Below are 21,618 nucleotides of genomic sequence, written 5' to 3'. Positions count from 1 at the left end.
TACCACCTGTAGCGGCTGGGGCCTGTTCTTTTGGTCATGGGACATGGGGATATGCATCTCTGTGTCATCTACTGGCTCAACTCAAGCATCACGAACAGGGCCACACACTTCAGTCTCATGAATCGAAGCTCGCTCAAATTGCTACTCGAGGTAGGGTATTCCGACGAAGATCTGCTACAGGTGTTTCCTTTTTTTTAGGATTTCATTCTTCCAGGTCTTCAATCAGCTTTGAACGTCTTGATATTGAAACATGGTTGAAAGAAAAGGCTCTCGAGACTCCACGGTGATGGTTGGTACCTCCTTCAGCCAACGACATTGTTTGAGAGCAGAGTAAATTGGCCAATATCAAACTCTTCTCGTAACTCACACTCTGTAGGTCCAGCAATACCAATAACATCATCCTCGCTATAGACGAGGACGAGATCTAAAGATATATGCGAATTCGCCGCTTTGCTATTACGGTTGCTTGTAAGCGTTTAGCATCCCACTGATCCTCGTACCGGTGCATAACTTCCAAATTTCTCACCGTCACCCTGTCGTCAAATTTAAATATGCCTTCAATATTCGTATTATCAGGAACAAATACCTTGTCGATGCTAAGAGACTTAAAATGCGCCAGTGTAATCCACACCCAAGCCTTTGCGTTGTTGGCACGAGGGATGGTAGGCATTCCCACCACTCTCGGTACACACTCGAAGTTATTATAATAGAGCCTTCACGTTCCTAGCCGGTTTGTTCAATCAATAATCCGCCTCGGTCAATGGATGTCCGTATTTCAAGGCATGTCTTCTCAAAACTCCATGTAAAGGCGTTCTTGGTGTTTTGTCGTCTCCTCTTGCTTCGATACAAATGCATAGACAAAGTTCATAGAGACACATCTGAGCTGGTGTATAAAGCCAAGCACTTGTTGAGAAGAGTTAGCTGGATGGATGACATAGCTTACACTCGGCCCACACACCTGGCATCAACACCGACTGTCATCATTGGAATTCCACTTTTGTCCTGCACATGCCCCCTAAGCCCTGCAAGCTTCAAGGGCGAATGCTGTCAAGGTTTTCCCCTCCGTGCTTGAGGATACTAAAGCAAGGCTCAGCAAAAGTCCAACGACACAGAGAATATGAAATGAAGAAACCTTTTTTTATTATTAAAAATTCAATTTTATTGTCCTTCGGGGTCGAAGACCCTATGTAGGACAAGAAACCTTTTATAACTCAGTTCGACCCATGATCAATGACGGTAGTGAGAGATGAGTCAAAGCCGCCAAAAGTTATATGTAATACGGTTTAGGGGCTGTCACCAGATACGGACGGAGTGCATCAAGGCGTCACCAGCAGGCATCGAGGACCGCCTTTGCTGAACATATTGACCTGTTGTAACTGTTCACGATTTGGTACCGCCAGCTGGATTCAGCGCCACCAGCAGGTATTGAGGTCAATTCCATACTTGAAACAAGTTAGATAGACTGTGTGATAAAAATTATCTACCTACTTGGTCTGAAGTTCCTGTTCAACATCTGTCGCATTCTTTGCAGATGTCTTTAATCAAGAGGTTTCTGTTGAGGCAGTTGAAATATCCCCAAAAAATATTCTAGTAAACATTTGCCTTCATTGTGCTTTACTCTGCCACTTTCTTGTATAAAGCCTGGCCAAGTGAAATAAAACAAGCAGCACTGCAATAAGCACCGTCAGTAAGTTCAAAAAGCAGCCAAGTGACACATACATTGGCGAGTGATGCTGCGAGCACCGTTCATACCCTCTGCACAAGAGGCAAGAGAGGAAGAAAGTAAAAGTGATGATCTTGAATCTGTTATCTTTATTGAGACCACTGAATACGAATTAAATGAATTTGTACTCCGCAGTGGGAGAGTGTGAATTACGGCAATGTCCGGCTGAGTTCCATTCTCTATATAAGCCTTCAGATGCTGTTACTGGTTCTCTTTTTTCTCTTGTCGTCTACATTTCATACCTGTTTCGTCATACCTAGCATTGTACAACAAATAAAATCTATTCATGTTACCTCCACCCACTCTACAAGTGTCTGCTGACCCGAGCGACAGCACCCCTCCTGCGCGAATAAGGACGCCAGAGCTGCCACCACAGACATCAACACAAGGTCTGCTTGTGGACGACACTCCGGTCAAACGCAGTTGCTCTACGATGCAACCCTATACAACTAATACACGCTGCCGAGATACTACCCTCAACGCCATGGGCAATGAGATAAGAGGACATCTCGTTGGTCCGATGCCAGTCGAACAATTTCTTGAGAAATACCTGCCGCCTTCAATGATCCCGGATTATCAACCCTTAACCTCCTTCTCGGATGGCGCCTTCGAGAGCACACTCTCTGCTGCCCATGAGACGAAAGCTTACAAACCATTTGTAAGTGCTTCAACCATGATCGTTGCCAGCCTGACTCCTAGTGCAGATTGATACCATAACATCTTTTGCTCCTGGTCTATCGTTTATCGATACCCACAGCAATGCAGACACGACAAACTGTGAATCATTCACTTTCAAAATCAAACCGGATATCTGTGTCTATGCCGATGGGTCCTCGCCACCCCGCGCTGGACAATCCTCCTGCGATATTTCTGCCACAGAAGTGGTCATCGAATTCAAGTGGGAACCACATCATAATCCATTCTACACACCCGCAAATGGCCCGGGTCCTACATCGCACTTTATATCTGAGACCGACAAGGCCATGGACACGCTGGGTCAAATAACAAGCTATGCTGCAGCTCAACTTGGCGCACAATATCGTACTCACGCATTCCTGGTCCTGATCGTCTATGATCAAGCTTACATCCTAAGATGGGATAGGGAGGGAGCTACCGTTTCTTCCGCCATTCATTACAACGAAGAACCACATTTGGCTGACTTCTTCCATCGTTACGGACAAGCATCGCCTGCATTGCGTGGCATCGACACATCGGTAACGCCCGCTAGTGCAGAGGAGGCTCGCCTTGCAAGGTTGCAATTAGGCCTTCCCGCTACCAAGCGTATGCTGAAAACGACCGTCCCTGGTGTCGATAACTCTGATTCGATTACCTTGATTTTTCCTGCACCTCTGGCAGTTGGTCAAACCCCTATAGGCCGATGTACACGCGCGTGTCCTGCGTACGATCTTGGCAATAAAAAGGTCGTCATGTTTAAGGACTCTTGGCGGGTCGCGATCGCTGGTGTTCTACCAGAAGGCGAAACGTACAGACTATTAAAAGAGCACAATGTTTCCAATGTCGCATCATGCATTGCATGTCATGACGTGCCCTCTATATCTCAACAAGCCCCGCAGACTTACAAGTTTGCAGATGCCCCCTGGGCGTGTTGGCACGACACGATCACTCCGCACATTCATTATCGCCTGGTTCTGAATATTGTGGGGAAGCAGCTGTGTGAATTTGAAAGTTCTCATCAGTTCGTCGCAGCCATTCGTGACGCATTAATTGGTACGTATTTTGCCGTCACCTTCTCCCCCAAAAGCATTATATTCATGTTGTTACAGCACACAAGGACGCATATCATAATGCGGGCGTGTTACATCGAGACCTTAGTGCCGGAAACGTTGTTATCCACGAGGGCAAGGGGATCCTCATTGATTGGGACCTATCAAAATTGATCAGCATTCAAGGTGCTCGACAAGTAACCCGTACGGTTTGTTCATTCCGTGCCTAAGCTTGTTAGTCCGTACTAAATCTGCTGTCGTCACTCAGGGAACCTGGCAATTCATGTCGGCTCACCTGGTCCAAAATAGAGACGCCAGACATGGTGTCGAGGATGACCTGGAGTCCAGTCTCTACGTCGTTCTATGGATTGCCTTAATGTACACGAAGAGTCACTTGGACATCCCTGTCCGATCATTACTCATGAAGGACGTCTTCGAAGTTAATGAATTGGAGGGAGTTGGATCAACTTCAAAATCGGCGTTCCTCAACTCAAGACTCCAATTTTCGCGGGATGTATTCGTTGACCGCAAACCGCTCGACAGCCTTGTTCTCGCACTTGCAGAGCTCTTTGCGATTCGGTATACTTTGGTCACTCGGGAGGAGCAGAAAGCATATGCTACCCTATGCGACTACATCAAAGGTTTAAAACCAGACGCTGCTGAATTGGCCTCCCTCGTAAATCTCTCGAAGGCACATACTTGTTACAGGTTGAAGATGGACATGGAGGCTTTGAGGTCACATGACAAGATCATAGAAGTTTATGATCTCCACCTCAGATTGGACGGCTGGATTGAAGACCTTCCTGTAGCGCAAACCATCACCTCCTACGATAAGCACCACGTAAAGCGGCGCATCTTCACGAAGTCACAATGTGGTTCATGGGTAGAACTCACAACATCCAGCAAGAGACGTAGGGTTGAGGGGTAACCAGGCATACGGACATGGATATATCACCTGCGCTTGGCTCAGTAGTTACTTTGTGGTGTCACCAGTCTATTATGTCACCAGTCATAAGTACCACACATTTCGCTTTGGAACGCCGGGTGCTTAGAATTTGCAGACAGCGTCAGCATCCAGTGCTCAGCTCCCATGAGCGTTGAAAACACAAAGCAGCTAAGTCTAGTGCAAGGTCTGATAGTCCCAAGATAGTAGCTAGGGACTTGTATTTCTAATTTCGAATTATGTAATGTGTGCATAATCATTCACACCGTGCATAACCATTCACACCATGCATATTTTACCATGGCATGTATACAACCACCTGTTAATAATCCACTCTCGTGGACAATTGGGCCTACATACGGAGACTATCCTACTGCTATCTTTCCAAGTATTCCTCTACATACCAGAGCAACGAGTCCATCCCTTTGCTGTGATGCCCTGCACCCGGAGCCTTCATTAACCAAACTTCATAAATCTCTACGCATACCACTCCAAAGTACCTTTGCACTGCTTCTTTGACGTATGCGCTCCACTCGCTTCATCTCTTCATCTAGCCTATCTGCCCTGAACTTTTCGGCCTGTTCGTGTGCCTTTGCAAATGGATCACTAGAGTAAGTTAGAGAGGTGGTCGATGATGCGCTTGTTGACTGAGGTTGGCCGCTATTGATGGGTGAGAGTCCTTAGAACTGGTGCAGAGGGTCTGGTGATGGACGTAGGCAACGCACGTGTATCCTGTTTTTCTAAGGGAGCGGGAACTTGACTGGGATCGCGATCGGCCCGGAGTCTGCAAGGCAGACGCAACACTACTGGTTGCTTTTATGCCGTCTGCACTCCATTCCCTCGCCGTCAATGTAGAGGGTCGACCCATAGCTAAGACAACGCCTCAAACCGTAATGGTAGATATAGTCCATCGCGTACCACAGGCCTTTGTGGTCCACCTCCCATCGTCCAATAGCGATTTTAGGAGGGGTAGACGATGGCAAGATATAGCACCTCGCTAGCCGACCATCTCTACCACCTCTTCCTTGAGCCTGAATTATCTCCGTCATTTCTAAAGGGGTCTTCAGGTGGATGACGACTCGGACGTGCGGATAATCGTTGCCCGTGCTGAACGCGCTTGTGCAGATCATGACCGGACATGTACCTGCAAACCAGTCCATGATTCACTGGGCTCTGGAAGCGTCGCTCATCCCTTTCGATCTGTTATAGAATGGCCACCCGGCCTGTGATGCTGCGATCAGTATACGCGCATACCGATTTGCCAAGTCGCTCACCTTGTTTGCAAGACTTTCACCATCTTCCAAGTAAGTCACGAATACCAGACCTCTGTCATCAGAGGTCCATCTCTGTCGCTCACATGCTACGATCTGGATGACCATGTCCTCTGGTGCATTCGATGGAGCTGCAGCCTTCATGATATACTCTAACTCCGGCCGATTAATCGACTCCCTGATCTCGATGGCATTGTCTGCTAGATCAAAGGCTGCCTTGAGGGCAGCAACACTAGATTGCGGGGGTGTGCCGGTCAGTAACACCAATTGCATGGAGAGCTGTCTAATTTCCTGCATATACTGCATCGCCTCTCTAAAGTTTTTGCATAGCGGTGGAAGGTGAGCTTCGTCAAAGATGGTTCTGCTAGATGTTGTCTCCACGTCTTGAATTTTGCCTTATCTGCGGATACTAGAACGAGGTTTACATCCTTGAGCAACGGGACGCTCGGATCGTAGACTTGGAAAGGAACGCGCATGGCCTTCAGCTTTCTCTCCCAGTCAGTCATCAACGATTTTAGTGGAAGAACGACTACCACTGCCTTGTTCGCATCCATGATGGCGGGAATGATCGCCAGCATAGATTTTCCTCCCCAAGTCCTGAGAATCGCGATGATGTCTGTCTCTCGTTTGAGCACAGAGAGAACGGCGTCTTTTTGCTGGGAAGACCACCAATTGGCCTGCTGGTCACCGAGAAGGATGCGCAAGGTCCACAAACTTTTTCTTGCCAGTATCGAATCTTTGTTTTTCACCAACTGATTTGGTGGCGGCGGAGGATATTGTTCATCATCTTTTGACTCTTGTAAGTATATGCATGTCATCACGGTCCTCTACTCACCGCTCAAAATGTTGATAGCTTTTAACGGGTCGCTACCAAGGTCATTGTCATCTGACAACGTCATTTAGTATGTTGCGCGTACGCTTCCTATCTGTGATGCGCTTACCATTCAAAGGAATTAACTTGACGCCTGCAAGCTTGTTGCTGTCTGCCGAAGGTGGACTGGTTGTGCCTAGTCCGATCGCACCCTGCCCAGTCTCGCTGCTGGTAAACTCATTGGTACCTGGGTACGTGGTGGATATGGTCAGCCGCCCGCATGCCGTTTGGCTTTGCACTTACTTCTAAACGTCTGTTCTTCATACCAAACCTCGCTGTCGTCTTGTGATCGTAATCAGCATGTGTGAACGCTGATATGCTAGTGCTTACCGGCTGTTGACAAGGCTTGGGTGGTTTCTTGACTTCCACCCATGACGTGCGTTTCCTCTGGACTCACGTACTCTAGTCTTTGATCTTTTGGCCAACAATCGTCGGATTGTGACGCATATTGCTGAGGCATGGCCGTCGCGAGCGCGTCACGTATCATGGTCTCCACTGCAGGCACCAGAGCATCCACGATGCGGACGACTACCTTGCATTCTATGCCTGCAACAAGCTCGTCTTTTATTTTGGCCATCACCTGGTTTTGTATGGATGATATCACCTCTGCACATTGTGGAGGTGCGGCGACGGCGGCAGCAGCAGCTGGAGAATTGGTCCCTTGAAAGTCCGAACCAAACTTGCCTGATTCTGCCAGCTGCTTGAATTCGTGGGACCTAGCAAGCGTGTATGCTAATTGCAGGCCTCCTGGAACGGTGTGCATCACCAGCTGCCAATTGGTACTGGCTTGAAGAAATGATAGAGGCAGCAGGTCCTCTGGCGCCCCTGCAAGCGCGTCTGGACTTAGACCGTATATCCGGTTTTCGGTAGATCTATTATGGCTGGCTTCGAGGGCTTCGACTGTATCTTGCTCATCGTCTTCCGACAAGTCCTCTGCAAAGCGACCGAGCTTGCGCTTGAATGTGGTGCTGACGTGGCGCCATGAGTTAACGCCTAGACCGAAACCGAGCATGAAGATACGGTGAGATCCCTGTGCTTCTCCCCAGATGGAAAGAGACTCACAAGCAGGTCATTGCATGGAACAGTTCAAGTTACTTATTATATGAGATGCCGCGGCTGTGTCGACTTCGGTTGCAAATGGGCTAAAATTAGCATCTAGAACGTGACCATCCGGGTTTGGAGCCCCGGTAACGCCGATCTCAGGTCTGTTTGCTCACGACGATTGAGTTTCAAGCGCCGTGTGGTTGCCTGACGGCCAATAAATTGTCTCTGCATCATACAAAAAACGCCTCGATTGGGTTCGAGATCTGTCAACCTTGCACTGGTCACACTGATAAAATCTATTCACTCAGGCTGGCCATCTCAAGTTCTGATACTCCTTCATTGCCACTGCCTTAGAAGACGAGACTGCGCCCGTGGAGCACAAAGTCACATCGGCAGATAGGACAGGCACACCAACATTGGTTTACTGCGTTGCAATATCTCGCAGTGGAGAACTTCTCCTCGCAAGTCGGGAGACTTTGATGGGGGTCTTCAACTCCGCCAGTCCATCGAGAACCCGATTTCCACGGCATTCGGGATTACTTATACAATTTCGACTTTGCGCATCGCAGTAAGGCGAAGTTGGGCCAAAAGCTCTATCATTTCGGACAGTACAGACTCGGAGGCGGGCCTGCCAGTGCCGAAGTTCAAGTTCAGACGCAAACAAGGTGCGGACGATACCTGTCGTTCAAGTTATTTTAACATTTGTTATGGTGATTGTAGGTCATTAAGCTCAACCCTTCGTCTTATCTCGGGTACAAATTGAATGCATTCGGCAGCGCTGCGGCATGATTGGGACTCTTGCCATTGGTCTTGATTTCCATCGTGAAGGTTGGTCTAGACCTTGGAGTCAGTTTGGTAAATTCACATGCTTTGTTGTTTTTTTCGCTCGTTCTAACTTTTCGGATTTTCGTCATTGCAGGGAGACACCGAAAGTCTTATGGACGTCGATAACATTCAGACCGGTCAAGAAACGGTATGTTTACATGTTCTTTTTTCACTCGTTCTAATTTTCTCTACCCTAGCCTCGTGTGAAGAAGCCTAGTCCCTTCAGACCTGGCACAGTCGCCCTCCCTGAAATCAGGAGGTACCAGAAATCCACGGAGCTGCTTAGTAGTTTAATTGCTCGCACCTTTTCGCAGTCAGCCCAAGGATCTCGCTCTCGCTCGCCCTCTCCAGGGCGAGCGTTCCTAATCTACCAAATCGCTTGACTGAGTGTTCATTTTTATTCATACACGTTTCGCAGAAGTGGTTTTATTCACCACTCTTGCCTCATTTAAATGTACTTGTACTAGTATAGGATCCACATGTAGTACTATGTGTCTCGTTAACGAATAATCATTAATATTGTTACATAGACCACCTCATCAACCCCCTAAATTCGTTGGCGATTCCAACATTACAGTCACAAGCGTTTGCCGGATTCTGTTTGTGCTGCGCCCCAACGTGCTTCTTTATACGACGTCCTGTTAACACCTCGTGCTCGTGCGTGCCACAGCAGTGACAGCACACATCTCTACTCTTATAAATTTCATGTTGGTGGTTATAAATTTACTGCCAAAGTGAGCTCAGAGCCTTCCAAATACTGGACTTTGACCTAAAATATTCACCGGCGAGAATTCGGAAATCCGAAATTCACCGCAGGAAAAATGGCCACTTGCATCAGGGCAATGTTTGTTACGACTCGTCTTAATTTTTACAAACGGTGCGGGAGCAGAACTGAAAGCATGGAATAAACTTGACTGAAAAGAGAGGTTACAAAGGATACGACTACAGAGAACCTAGAGCGATATTGTTGTATTAGATTAGATACCTCTCAGAGACCGAAAAGGGTGTATTGCTAGTTATGTCCTTTTGTGAATTATGTAATATTGCTTACACTTATTTGGCTCATTTGCGAACTACGTTATGTACTGTAAACGTGATTCAGCCACTTCCACTACGCCATATTATGGTATGCAAGGCCAATAATGGTTCCGGCAGACAGGGTAGGGTCTCGTTTCTCGAAAGTCACAGGCGGAGTTGGTGGTTCTGGAGACACAGGGGATTATGCACAACTGGTGGTGGATCGATCAAACGAGAGTGATCATGCAAAGGAACAACGGCGCGTCAGAGCCGTGGGCAAAATGAAGGCGCGTGAGGACCTCGACCCCGAAGATAACCCGTCCCAGCTCACATACGCTCGTCCTTCAAACATGCCGCCTCATATTTCCTTAGGCGCGCCAGTCACACGCAAGACTACCAAGGATCTCACTCCCACGTTCCTGGTGGATGCTAGGATTCAAGTCAAAAGACCCAACTTCATCCGATGGTTCCTGGCCACTTTTACTTACCAAGTAAGGCTTGATCGCATAAACATCGCGCTGAGGCTGATTTTCGTCTTAGTGCAGTACATGTGTAACCAAAAAAGTGTCCTGCGAGCTCCCACCTGTGACGGACGGCACCCAACGCAAATTTAAATGCACTACTTGCCGCAACGACTGCAATGTGATATGTAGTTGGTTCCAGGATCTCTTGGAGGTGTACATACGCGAGGCATACCAGCTAGATGTTGGAGAGGCGCGTATGTTGGCATCCTCGAAAGGAAACGACCCACAGGGCACTTTAAGAGGCTACTATCAAACTTGGCTTGCAGAACATGCTGAACGCTGTTCTGACGGCAAGTTGCGAGAGGACTCAAAGGCCCTTGAGACTATTATTTCCTTCCAGGGTCCGAAGTTGAGCAGCAGGGTCAGCCCCACGCAGCGTGACCCCCTGCAGCCAGCATCCGTACAACGTGCCTCCACACAATTGCATCCGCCTGAGCTACAGCATAAGCGGCAAAAGTGGGTTAATTTTGTAGCACCTCTCCCACCAGAGGAGCTCCCTCCAGCACAGGCGTTCCCATCATCACCCCCCACCCAGTACCCCTCGACGCCTGCATCTGTTCAAATTTCTCCAGGTATGTCACAGCTCCCACCCACAATCCCTGACGGTGCCTCCCCAGCACCCCTACCCCCGTTCTGGAGTCTCTCGAGACCTACATCTGTTCACATTTCTCCAGGTAGGTCGCTGCCTTTGCCCACAACTCCTGACTGACTCCTCGCAGGGTGTCGCAAACCCTTTGCACCTTTGCTGCCCATCTCTCCAGGCACGCGCGAGCCAACCCCTCTAGCCAACTCTACCCCAGTTCCTGCAAATTTTTCCCCTCCTATTATTGTGCCCGCAACCATCGCCACATCCGAGACCCACAGCAATGCCCCACACAATAATAGCCTTGCTCAGATGGATGATCTGCATGCCGGATCCCAGCACCCCCCAGGTGATGACCTCACGAATGCCGAACCTCGCGGTGTTAATGTAGGCACCGATGAGGCATTCGCTAAAATGGACCCCCGACCACCCTCCGTCGGGCTCAAATCCGATATAGCTAACTTGTCGGATGGGCTAGCAAAGCTAGCTGTAGGAGACCCATCCTTCCCGCCAGAATTCTCCAATCGTCAGGAGGCCGAAGCGTACCTATTAAAAATGTTGCAGGGTTCACTGCAAACGTGCGACTTCCTCAGAAGCGTTGTGGATGAACAAGATTCCAGACATGTTGCCGTCACCAGAAGCCTGGAGGATGAGGTCCGCTTGCTAACGCTAGAAAATGGAGAGCTGAAGCAGGGGGTTGCGACGAAATGCCTGGAACAAAATATCTGCCTCTTAGAGGTAGAGAATGATAAACTGCGAGGCAGGCTCGCCCGCCAAGACCAGGAGCTAGAGGATAGGGGGCTGAGGTGGAGAGCAGTCAGAGATCTAGAGCAAAAGGTCCGCCAGCTGGAGGTAGAGAGAGGGAGGTTACAAGGGAAACTCTCCCAGCGAGAGCAAACGGTTGCTACCATGAAGGCTCGCGCGCAGCTCGCAGGCCGTGTGCTATGGCTGGCCTCACAGCACGCTCCGCTTTCTCCTGGAAACACCCAGGCCCCCGATCCCGTCGCGGACAACCTGAGGGGCTTGGTCTCCATGATTCATGCGCATGTAGACGGTATCCAACCCACCCTTGCGAACAAGCGACTTGGGAGTTCGAATGAAGATGGTTGAGATCAGATTCTAAGCGAATGAGGCAGATGTAACCTGGAGAGTCAGCCGTTGATGTTGCTGGCAAAATACCTGTGAACTCAGCAGTTATACTGCAATCAATAATAACCAACCGCATATGTTTTTGCGATTCAGATAGGTGAAGAATAGGGACATTCGACACGTTATTGTATACCATAGGGCCACGCCAAAACAGACGGTGAACAAGGATACGACAAAAGTAATACAAATTATGGAAGCGTAGACTCAATCTCAACAGCAATCAGGCCTTTGGCACACATATTCCTCCGTTGTACATCCAGATCCATCTCATGTGACCATCCCATGCTTCTCTTGAAACGTTTGGACAGTCGGAAACTCAGGATACCCCTCAACATGATCAACGCACGACAAAGCTGCCGCCTGGTAGCTTGTCCCTGCCTCTCCATATTTTGTACTTGATTGGTCTGAACACCCGGAGTAGCGGTGCATTTATCACGATTGGATAACTTGTACCCCCACCGTCTGCCTTCCACGGACGACAATTGTCTACTGTAGGGCGTCGCCCCAGGGACAATGATGCACAAGAATACAAAACAAAGGATAACAGTCAGCTGTAGCTACATGGTCTCGGTATAAATTCTGGTATAATAGAGTCCTTTTTGCTGCAAAAGTGCAGTAGGTCATAACCATACTCCTGGTGACAATCATAGAGGCGCCTCCAAAGCGTCATTCAACCAACCCAATACGTCCAATTTCCACATAATTCTCTATTTTGAGATGAAAAAAGCCCCAGGAAATGGTGTTCTCAGATTCCATCATCCCGAGTCGTCTTCGCACTCTCATAAAATTCATTTGGGACAAAGTCACTGGTGACTTTAGAGACATAAACACTGGTGACATCGATCTAACTTGAGTAATATACACTGTGGATAGTGATTCCAATCAAAATCATTGGAAAAAGTACTGATGCTGAAATTTTCATTGGAACTTCTACTGAAACGGCAGGTAGTTAATTTCATTGGAGTGCTGAATCCAATTCAGCACCAAATTTCAGCACCATTTTCCAATGAATCGAATTCAGCACCACTTTCAGCGCTATTTTCCAATGAATCCAATTCTCCAGCGTAGTCTGGCTTAGGAAGAGTCGGAGCTGGTCCGAGTGTTAGCTTGGGAGAGACACAAGCAGGTGGAGCCGCTGGGAGGGCGGGAAACTTGCTTGTGAATTTGGTCATGCGCTGACTCTTGTGCGGCACAAATCAAGATAAGCATCTTTATACATTCTAACAATTATGATAACACTGGAATATGCTCAGGCTGCAGTAACAGTCTGCCGAGATAAATAAGAGAGTGTGCTGGGTGGGGGCAAGGAAGAGGAAATAACGAACGACAAATTTGAAGAACGAATGTCGTAGGTAGTAAGTCGAAAAATGTAGGAGAAGGGTGGTATATATTAGGAGTTGTAGCTATACCTGCTAAAGATACCATGGCTTAGTGGTAGTGATGCTATGTACGATGGTTTAGGTCATCCGTTCAATCCCTGCCTTTGGTGAATTCTCAATGGGTAATAAGTGACACAGTATGTCATGTCACTAGTGACATAATGTCACCGTCGTCAGCACCATTTATTTTTGTCATTCTTGAGCAGAATTTCAGCACATTATTTCAGAGTAAAAATTCAGCGCAATATCGCTGAAATTTCAGAGTAAAAATCGGAACTTTCAGCACCTCGATTTCAGCACCTTGTACTGTGAATTTCATTACATTATCAACTGATTTTACCTAATGAATTTCATTGGATTTACTACCCACAGTGATAATAGCTATAAATTGCAGCTGAATGACCGAGCGACAAGCTGACGATGATATTCGGCTAACCTACCACCATAGTGACGCTCGGGGGAGCAGTTATTATGCGGCATTTAATTTGCTTTTGGGTTAGTTAGACTGGTTGCTTTTTGAATTGAGATTTGTTTTGGGGGTAATGCGTAGTGGCTATGTAAGGACAGGACTATGACTCGACAGTCCTTACAAGATACGTGGTGCGAGGCAGGAATATAACGGCGAATTAATCTAAGGTGTGATGTTGAAGGCTCTTTATTTCAGTGTGCAACTTGGAGCGAGCGTGGCTACAATGCTCAGCCAGCACCTGGCGATGCATTTGTTGTAATTTGGGGCTTTATAAATCTACCTGCACGCACTGTTCCACATGCGTTGTCATGCTGGACCTCCCGTTACAATCAACATGATGGTATATAGCCGCACAGGCATTAATGCTCCTCCTTTGGTTTGACTTTACTGGAAAACGCCACACCTATAGTTTGTGAAGGTGTATGCACTAGTCTTTTACAAAAAAGCACCTAAGTACCTAAGATCTCTCCATCAGTTGCTTTCCTCTTGAACAGTAGCCCCCTATCACCCTGTAGTTCCGTCAGTTTGGAAAAAAAGCTGAGCCCCCACTGCCACCTCTCACCGTCCTCTCTATCAAGCTTTTGTTTGAGATGGGGGTCCCGGACACGAAGCTCTGCCAAGCTACGGAATCCATAGCGGACCCACCTTATGAGGCCACCAGAGAAATATTGCGTGAAGGAAAGCCGTGTCTCCCTCGGTTGTATAGCAGTATTACCATGCCGGAGAATTGCAGAGGGAATCTGGGCGGTTGAACCAGATGGGAACTCAACTGCAACCTTCAAATCAAAAAATATAAGGTGACCGCCTGCCTTTGAATCAAAAGAGCCAAGGGCATGGATGTCACAAAGGCCGTAGGCGATGTTGCGAGGGTCCGTGTGTTCAAAGGTGGCGACTTGGGGTCCGAAATTGAACGTGGCAGCCGGGAAGATACTGTTGGTGAAGTTCATGTTCAGGTGGGAGTGCCGTTCAACAAGTGCCTGTATGTTGTGGGAGAAGTGGCGGTACAGCTTAGGTGCATAGAACGCGAGAGCACCTAATGAAACATCAGTAGTAGCTAACTGGCTGGTGACAGGGCTCACTGCTTCCAAAACCCGCCAGGCGCTTGATAGCGGGATCTCCCAACAGCCTGTCTAATTCAGCGCGATTCTCCTTCCCATGAGCTAAATTGGACGGTATCTGTTGACCTCCACCGTAAGAGATGCCGGTAGATAGGGCATGATACCTGCCACGACGGTGAATAAGGCCTGACGGGCTGAAGGCGCAGCGTTGCTGTGCCTCCACCATGGTTTTTGCAGCTGCAGCATTGACGTCATTCCAGTCCTTGCTAGCCGGCCGGCCAGCAAGCACGGCCGCTATCCGACCCTCTCCATCAAGTATCGCATGAGGGGTTCTTGAATGGGAGGTGGGTCAGGCTGGTTGAGGTGGATGAACGGGCCTTTGACTCACACTCCATCCCAGGGAAAAATTCTATACCCGTCTGCCTGAAGCTCTTGCAGAGTCCACACCTTGCGACCATGTGGAATTGACTTGCCCACATACGCACCGCGAGCTGCGGGGAGGTCCTCAGTCCTCAGCTCTGTGGTAAGATGGGCAGGGGCTGGGTGACGAACGGACAGGGATGACCTGATGGCGTAATCAGTAGCCTTCTTCTCCTGACGATCGTTGCGGCGGCGCTTGCGTTTGCCAGCCTTGCTGTTATTTGACCCACGAGACCCCCTATCTTTCGATAAGCGTCTATCAGGCATCAGGCCTCTGGGGCTTGATAAAGTATCATGCTGAGTAATGGGAGGTTGGGAGGTATTAAAGGCTGAGCGACTAGTGAGCTCTAGAGCATGGCCCTCGTTGTCATCATCCTCATGGGTAGATTCCTGGTGTGCAGATATCCCCATCAGCATAGGCAGAAGCTCAAGGCCTGTCTGGATGGTGATGATATCATATGGTGAGAAGCAGCGCCCAGAGCGCGTCTAACGTAATTTCAGCCGCGCTACGGATTGTGAAGATGGTCCTTACCTGGCTTGGAGGCATTGCAGGATTTGGCCTGGTCGATGCTGAGTAGAATGAAGGCCGGTAAGGAAAGACGCGCAGGCTGCTTACCTAGTCCAATAGCCCTAAATCAGTTATACACCGAATGGAACGAAAGGCTGGGGTGGTTGGGTTCGACTTCAAGTGGGTCCGGCAAAAAATCCCTCACCCTTTCGTAATTTACCTATACGGACCTAGTGCAGGTGCCGGGTAATGTAGCTTGCCGGAATATCCCGGCACCAGGCGCTAGTGTTGCCGCCGAGGCGAATCGAATCGAATCGAGGTGGAAAATCGACACAGTTCGAATCAACGAGTTGTACGAATTGCACCTCGTTCACCTCTCGATGTGAAAACGAGTTCGGGCGTGATACGGACCGGTACTCCAGCCAATGAAAAGCCAGGGATTCTGTATGCCGACGACGACAATTATTTGCAAGTATCTAGTACACGACGAGCAAATACACTAATAATCAATGTCCCTTGCATTCTGGAGCAACTCGTCAAGCTCGCGAAGATTCCCGATAGCCATTAGCTCGTCGACCGCTCTGGGAGTCACAGGTCCAGATATTGTGTAGTCCTGCTCGTCAGCCACCAGGTCCTCTGTGAAATTGAGGCGGTCTTGCTTGTAAATGAACTTCAGCACTTGTAGTGCTTCGAGTGTGGCCGGAGATAAGTTGCTACGCCGTAGAGTGCAGGTCTCCTTGCTGGATGAAAATATCCGCTCGGAAGGCACGGATGAAGCTTGAGCAGGCAGGACATCCATAGCGACGTGGAATAGAAGTGGAAATATATGTTCTTTTTGCTAATATGATACTTGTTAATCCTATAAAATCACAGATAGATGTATATCACATACCTCCCAGAAACGAATGATATCGGCTGTGCGTTCAGCTGCTTCAAGTAGTATACCTGCCTCTTCATAACGTGAAAACTCGTACTCAGCATCCTTCCTGTCCAATTCGAGTTCCTTGCGCAAGCGTTCCTCCGTGGATTCCAGTGTTGTGGACTGTACCGCTGGTTCAGAGACAATGATGGTTGGAGTCGGAGGAGTAGCACTATTAGTAGTGACAAAAGATGAACGCCGCATAGTTACGTTGAGGCTGTTCATGCGGCCAAATCCAACAGATAAGGACCGCGAGGCTATTGCTGTCGAGTTGGTAAGCGCATGCTGTGATACTGAGGGTGTGCCAGATAGTTCCAGTGGGGTCTGCGTCTTGCCGACTCTAATGGATGTACGAAATGAAGTCATCTGCACCCAAAAATTGTGTCATCCAGAGCGCGTAGAAAAAGAAAAGACGAACTGCTTGTAGTATCCATTCTCGAGCATTTCCAACATCCGCAGCCTCCCAGTGTTCCCTCAACCACTTAAGCTTGATGTTTGGATTAACTTGAACGACTATAGTTCAGTTCGTGTAAAGTCACCCAGCAAGTATTAAAAATTGAAACACACCCATCGAAAGTGCGTATATCCGAGTTTTCCTTCCTTCATTGATATACTGCCTCAGTTTATCAAGACCGATATCAATATAGTGGGATAACTCCCAGATCGTGCTTCGTAATTGGGTCCACTGGCTAGTCAGCACTTCATAAGCGGGTAGAGCCATTGATAGGGTTGGTGTCCGCTCCGAAGAGAGGAGTTCTTGCGCTACGTGAGGGACTTCGATGATTTGATGTATGTCGCGAAGAACATCGGTATCCTTTGCATCCATGGAGAGGCCCGAAATGTCAGCATTCTGTGTCTCAAGTAGGAAGGATTGGATGGCCTTCAACAGAGAATTAGCGTGAACTTCGAAAGTGGTGCGAGTACATACTGGGTTTAGCATTAGCACTCTATCGACCATCTTGAATGTTGATGACCATCTAGTTGTGCAGTCACGGAGCAGCTGTACAGCTGGTAGCATGGTCTTTCCATCGGGAAGCTTCCCTCTCCAGAAACCATTTGCATTGCCTTCTTGAATCACAGCCTGGAGACGACGACGGCGTTGGCCAGATGATCGGCAAGCTGAAACTATCGCACGGCATTGTCCAACTGGATCGCGTTCTAGAGTTCTGGCATAGGCTTGAAGTGCTGGCTGGTTTACAGGATCAGTTGAGGCTGCAAGAACAGGATGGTGAGGATTCTTCTTTAGTTCTGCAAGGATTGCTTGAACAGCAAGGTTAACGACGTGCGGGAAGCACCTGATAGTCATGGCGATTTGTCAGTGAAAAGTTTCAATTCCTGGCATTCAATATCAACTTACCGCAGACGGTTACCATTGCGATCAAAGGGAATAGCTCTTCGTGTAAGCTCACCCTCAATCTCTACCATAAGTGTGTTGTTGTTGGACGCATTGTCCATAGTGATCTGACCAAGCTGTGTAGATGTGAGTATGAATATGACTCAAATGCAAATGTCGAGACAATGTGTACCTTGTGACTGATTTCGAGATCATCAGTAATCTTGAGGAATTCTTGTCCAAGGTGTGCACCAGTGTGAGCCTCACTGACAAATCGAAATGCTACGAGATGTGTTTTTAAAATCAAGATACCTTTCCCATCACGCGCCATGAAATGTGCTGTTAGCGCCATAAAACTGTCTAGGTTTGGGTCACTCCAAAGGTCAGTAGTATGGGATATGCGACCGAGAGCATTCTGAAGCAAATATTTAGTGCGAACACATGTGAAATTTATTGCACTATACCTTAAGATCATTTCTCACTTTACAGTATTCCGTTCGAAACTCTTGAAGGATCATTTCTGTCAACTTGGTGCGGTGTGGGAGGTTCTTGTCCTGTATTTTGCCTTCTCCCAGGTACAAAAGGAGCTCGCGAAATTCAGGACACTCGACGACATTGAAGGACTAGTATGAGTACATCCAGACAGTTAGATAAGTTCAGAGTGTGGGTAAACTTGAACGGAAAAATTACTTACCTGATCATCAACAGCTATCCACTTCATGAGTAGGTGGTAGAACATTTCAATCGTAAAAGCCACATGTTTAATTTGCTTGCCCGAGTCTTCTTCACCATTTTTGAGTCCCATAATTGCACAGATTTCCCTCCAGCGTTGTCCGTGCTTGTGCAGATGGTTTCGGCAGGTTGGGGTCATACCATCACCAACCTTGTAAACTTTCCACTGTGGATTCTCACTGTCGTCACTGGACATTATGAGTATCTAACCACAACTAAAAGCAAATGACACTCACCCACAGAGTCGACAGGCAACATATAGTGAGTTGGGCTTGTACATTAACCTTGGCTGATTCTCTGGCATTTTTTCAGGTCGTTCGGGAGAATCTACTGCCCACATGAAGTACCACACATCAGAGGCAGCAGCTTTGGTATCACGTAGAGGCTGTTTTGCACGAGAAATGGGGATTGGCTCAGAGCTATTCAGAGCAGCCATCATACTTGTACTTGCAATTGGGTATTCGTTTGCTGGCACCATGGTGTTAGAGCCTGAGGATGGCACGGACACAGGCCCAACTCCACAGATGGTTGCTGCTGGTGCTGGTGTGATGGTGGATGCACCAACATTTGTCTTCTGTCGCTTTCGAGTAGTAGGTGCAGTTCCTGCGCCATTGCCAGTGGTCGCATTTTTGCGTTTTCGGCCTCTCTTCTCTGTCACATGTGTATTGACCACCTCTGCAGTTGTATTTTGAAGGGGTGCGTTCATAGCACCAGGCTGCATTGGTCCCCACATTGTGCGGAGTACCTGGACGTTCTGCAAAGGCATGGTGGCCTGCATCAATTGAGGCCCATGTGACGAGTGAATATCTTGTGAAGACGGAACCTGCGGCACTGGGTAGTAGTATGAGAGGCCTTCATCACCAATTGCATTGGGGGCAGGAGTTGATGGACCTGGCGAAATGTTTCGAAGTGATTCAAAGGATCCACTTGGGGTTTGAAGTGGAGATAGTGTGCTTTGATGAGAATTCGAGTGTAAGAATTGTTCAGGACTGAGATGAGAAAATGTCCACAGGCCATTCTGCTGCAACGACATGGGGTCAAAAACATTCAAGTTGCTCGTACCAGTTTCGAGCTATCATGATATTTAGGTTTTTTCCTAGCTCCAATAGCTCTAGTGGCTAGCTAGGGTCTCAATTCAAAGAATAGCCGAGTGAAGGATCTAGAAAATTCCTTTGGAGTGGCAGCTATGTCGAGTCTACTGCAGGCTCCAGCTCTTTGCAATGAGATATTCATACTATGACATATGGCCTTTTACAGGGGATTACGATGTATGGATATAAAGTGCACAAAATCTTTTGTGAATCTCGAACCCAACGAGTTGCAACTCGATTCATCGAGTTGAAACGAATTTGGTAATTTCCGAACCGAATCGAGTTTACATCGAGTTTAACTCGCCTCGACGGCAACACTAATCTGATCAACTCGTTTTCTTTGGAGATTTATAATTGGGACCGGCTCACGTTCTTTACAGGGAGATTTATAATTACAACTTCAGTGCGCGCTAATCAAAAAGCAGTCGCATACTTTCGAGTAGAATCAAAAAAATCGATTTTTGACTATTTTAAACAAAGATTAACAGGCAAACGTGATGGACCTGAAAGTGTGAAAGCATGGAAACAGGCACAAGAACATCTAAGCAAGGCGAGAGGCCATGATAAGGGAGGAGGGTATGAGAGCATGGTAGCAGAATATACGAAGGCAAGAACTGGAAGCAGGGTGGCAGAATGTACAAGTAGGTGTGAAAGACGGGCAGAGTGGTACTATTATTAGTGCTATCGGCAGCGCTGTTCGAATTATGTACTGCAGTGTGGCACGCACGCATCTTGAGTTTTCAGCATGCATGATATCATGCATGAATAGGACAGTATTGCCTGGGCCTATATGCCTTCGAAGTGACATTCGTCGATAGACCGCCGCACACGTCAGAACTTCAGAAGACTTGCAACGGTCTCACCATTAAGTTACGTTTAGTACCATCAAGCGAGTTTCTTGCAGTATACTTGTCCGAGTACGGCGTATGATATTTCGCTCTGTTACATACCGTCATCTCAACATTGCAACCAGTCGGATGGGGAATATATCCTACAAATTCTGTCACTCGAATACCGATCTGCTGTGGTGGACCGACTTGGACATCAAATCCTTTCTCAGCACGACCAGTAAAAAATGGCTCCAGTTATGCTTTTTTTTTTTTTTTTGATCCTTGATTATTGTCCGTTGGGGCCGAGCCCTATGATGGACATTACCTACTTGTATGTGCTCGTATCGTATGTTTTTCTACGTTTGTACATGTCTGCTTCGTACAATGGTTCCGGCGTGAGCGGGAACGTCAAGGCCTTCTTAGGGCTATGGATGATGGTATTTGGGTGGGTCTCTTCTTCCTCTTCTATTCTTTTTCCTTCGGTGGGGTCACATCTCCGAATGATTGTTCCATTCGTTTCGTGCGCGCGATGTACTTCAACGTGGCTCTCATTCCCTTGCTATCGTTCAGCAGGTATTTGAGGTTGCTGTTTCGTGTCCCAGTTTCCTGTCTTAGTACATTGCGTTGTCTGGCGTAGGCAGGGCAAACGAGCAGGAAATGATGGACGGTTTCCTCGTGCGCGTTACATTTCTCGCATTTGGCTGATGGGGACTTGGATATGCGGTGCAGGTACTTGTTGAGCGCTACGTGGCCCGTGCGTACCAGTTATGCTTAGCGCGACTGTTCTCTGGACTGTAGCTAGCTGCCGAGACATACCTATTGAACCTCGTTGTTCCTTCGTTGAGCCGTTGCTATAGATGGATCTGAACTAAAGGTTCGCTCCGTAGGTGAGTCCTGCATGTGTGATATTTCCAAGTCAGTTCTTGATCAACTGAGAGACTGAGGGAACGATGGTGCTCATTTGAGTGTATGGTGGTGTCATCATTATGCTCATTGTTGTCGCCGTGGTCGTGGTCGTGGTCGTGGTCGTGCCAGTGGCTTAAACACCATGGGCATTTACCTGGGTCTGACTGGAGCCTCAGCCCGAGGGCCCTGCGGCCTGATGCTGCCGCAGTCTTGTTCCACGAAGATATCAAACCCAGAACCGGACCCTCGCACCGGTTCAGAACAGTACTTTGGATTCGGGTTTTTTTTGTGTCCTGAAC

At 48.0% G+C, this 21,618-nt stretch overlaps 6 protein-coding genes across 6 annotated transcripts; 2 read left to right on the top strand and 4 right to left on the bottom strand.

The window, feature by feature from the left end:
* Positions 1 to 2,207: 2,207 nt before the first annotated feature.
* Positions 2,208 to 4,375, top strand: HD556DRAFT_1247156 (uncharacterized protein; the record flags this gene model as incomplete). The annotated part of the gene is made up of 4 exons (XM_041298672.1): positions 2,208 to 2,381; positions 2,428 to 3,451; positions 3,508 to 3,656; positions 3,716 to 4,375. 4 exons carry the CDS (start codon positions 2,208 to 2,210, stop codon positions 4,373 to 4,375), a joined length of 2,007 nt encoding a protein of 668 aa, XP_041154599.1.
* Positions 4,376 to 4,857: 482 nt separating this feature from the next.
* Positions 4,858 to 7,544, bottom strand: HD556DRAFT_1449029 (P-loop containing nucleoside triphosphate hydrolase protein; the record flags this gene model as incomplete). The annotated part of the gene is made up of 9 exons (XM_041307532.1): positions 4,858 to 5,050; positions 5,309 to 5,506; positions 5,558 to 5,613; positions 5,665 to 5,974; positions 6,043 to 6,448; positions 6,497 to 6,547; positions 6,603 to 6,719; positions 6,776 to 6,814; positions 6,863 to 7,544. 9 exons carry the CDS (start codon positions 7,542 to 7,544, stop codon positions 4,858 to 4,860), a joined length of 2,052 nt encoding a protein of 683 aa, XP_041154598.1.
* A 1,999-nt stretch (positions 7,545 to 9,543) lies between these two features.
* HD556DRAFT_1312940 (uncharacterized protein) lies at positions 9,544 to 11,635 on the top strand (the record flags this gene model as incomplete). Its single annotated transcript, XM_041300739.1, has 3 exons — positions 9,544 to 9,909; positions 9,959 to 10,616; positions 10,662 to 11,635. The coding sequence occupies 3 exons, from the start codon at positions 9,544 to 9,546 to the stop codon at positions 11,633 to 11,635; spliced, it is 1,998 nt and encodes a 665-aa protein (XP_041154597.1).
* Positions 11,636 to 13,971: 2,336 nt separating this feature from the next.
* On the bottom strand, positions 13,972 to 14,899 carry HD556DRAFT_1247140 (uncharacterized protein; the record flags this gene model as incomplete). Its single annotated transcript, XM_041298669.1, has 2 exons — positions 13,972 to 14,555; positions 14,602 to 14,899. Coding segments are annotated over 2 exons (882 nt in total), but the record flags the coding sequence as incomplete, so codon positions are not given.
* A 1,868-nt stretch (positions 14,900 to 16,767) lies between these two features.
* On the bottom strand, positions 16,768 to 17,900 carry HD556DRAFT_1247213 (uncharacterized protein; the record flags this gene model as incomplete). The annotated part of the gene is made up of 4 exons (XM_041298682.1): positions 16,768 to 16,940; positions 16,995 to 17,307; positions 17,356 to 17,639; positions 17,792 to 17,900. Coding segments are annotated over 4 exons (879 nt in total), but the record flags the coding sequence as incomplete, so codon positions are not given.
* A 179-nt stretch (positions 17,901 to 18,079) lies between these two features.
* Positions 18,080 to 18,344, bottom strand: HD556DRAFT_1190790 (uncharacterized protein; the record flags this gene model as incomplete). Its single annotated transcript, XM_041296167.1, has 2 exons — positions 18,080 to 18,175; positions 18,225 to 18,344. Coding segments are annotated over 2 exons (216 nt in total), but the record flags the coding sequence as incomplete, so codon positions are not given.
* Positions 18,345 to 21,618: the final 3,274 nt, after the last annotated feature.

This window comes from Suillus plorans (genome assembly GCF_016647745.1).
Source record: "Suillus plorans strain S12 chromosome Unknown HD556scaffold_82, whole genome shotgun sequence".
NCBI classification, from domain to species: Eukaryota; Fungi; Basidiomycota; class Agaricomycetes; order Boletales; family Suillaceae; genus Suillus; species Suillus plorans.
The sequence above is the reverse complement of the archived record's forward strand: the minus strand, read 5'-3'. Positions and strand labels throughout refer to the sequence as shown.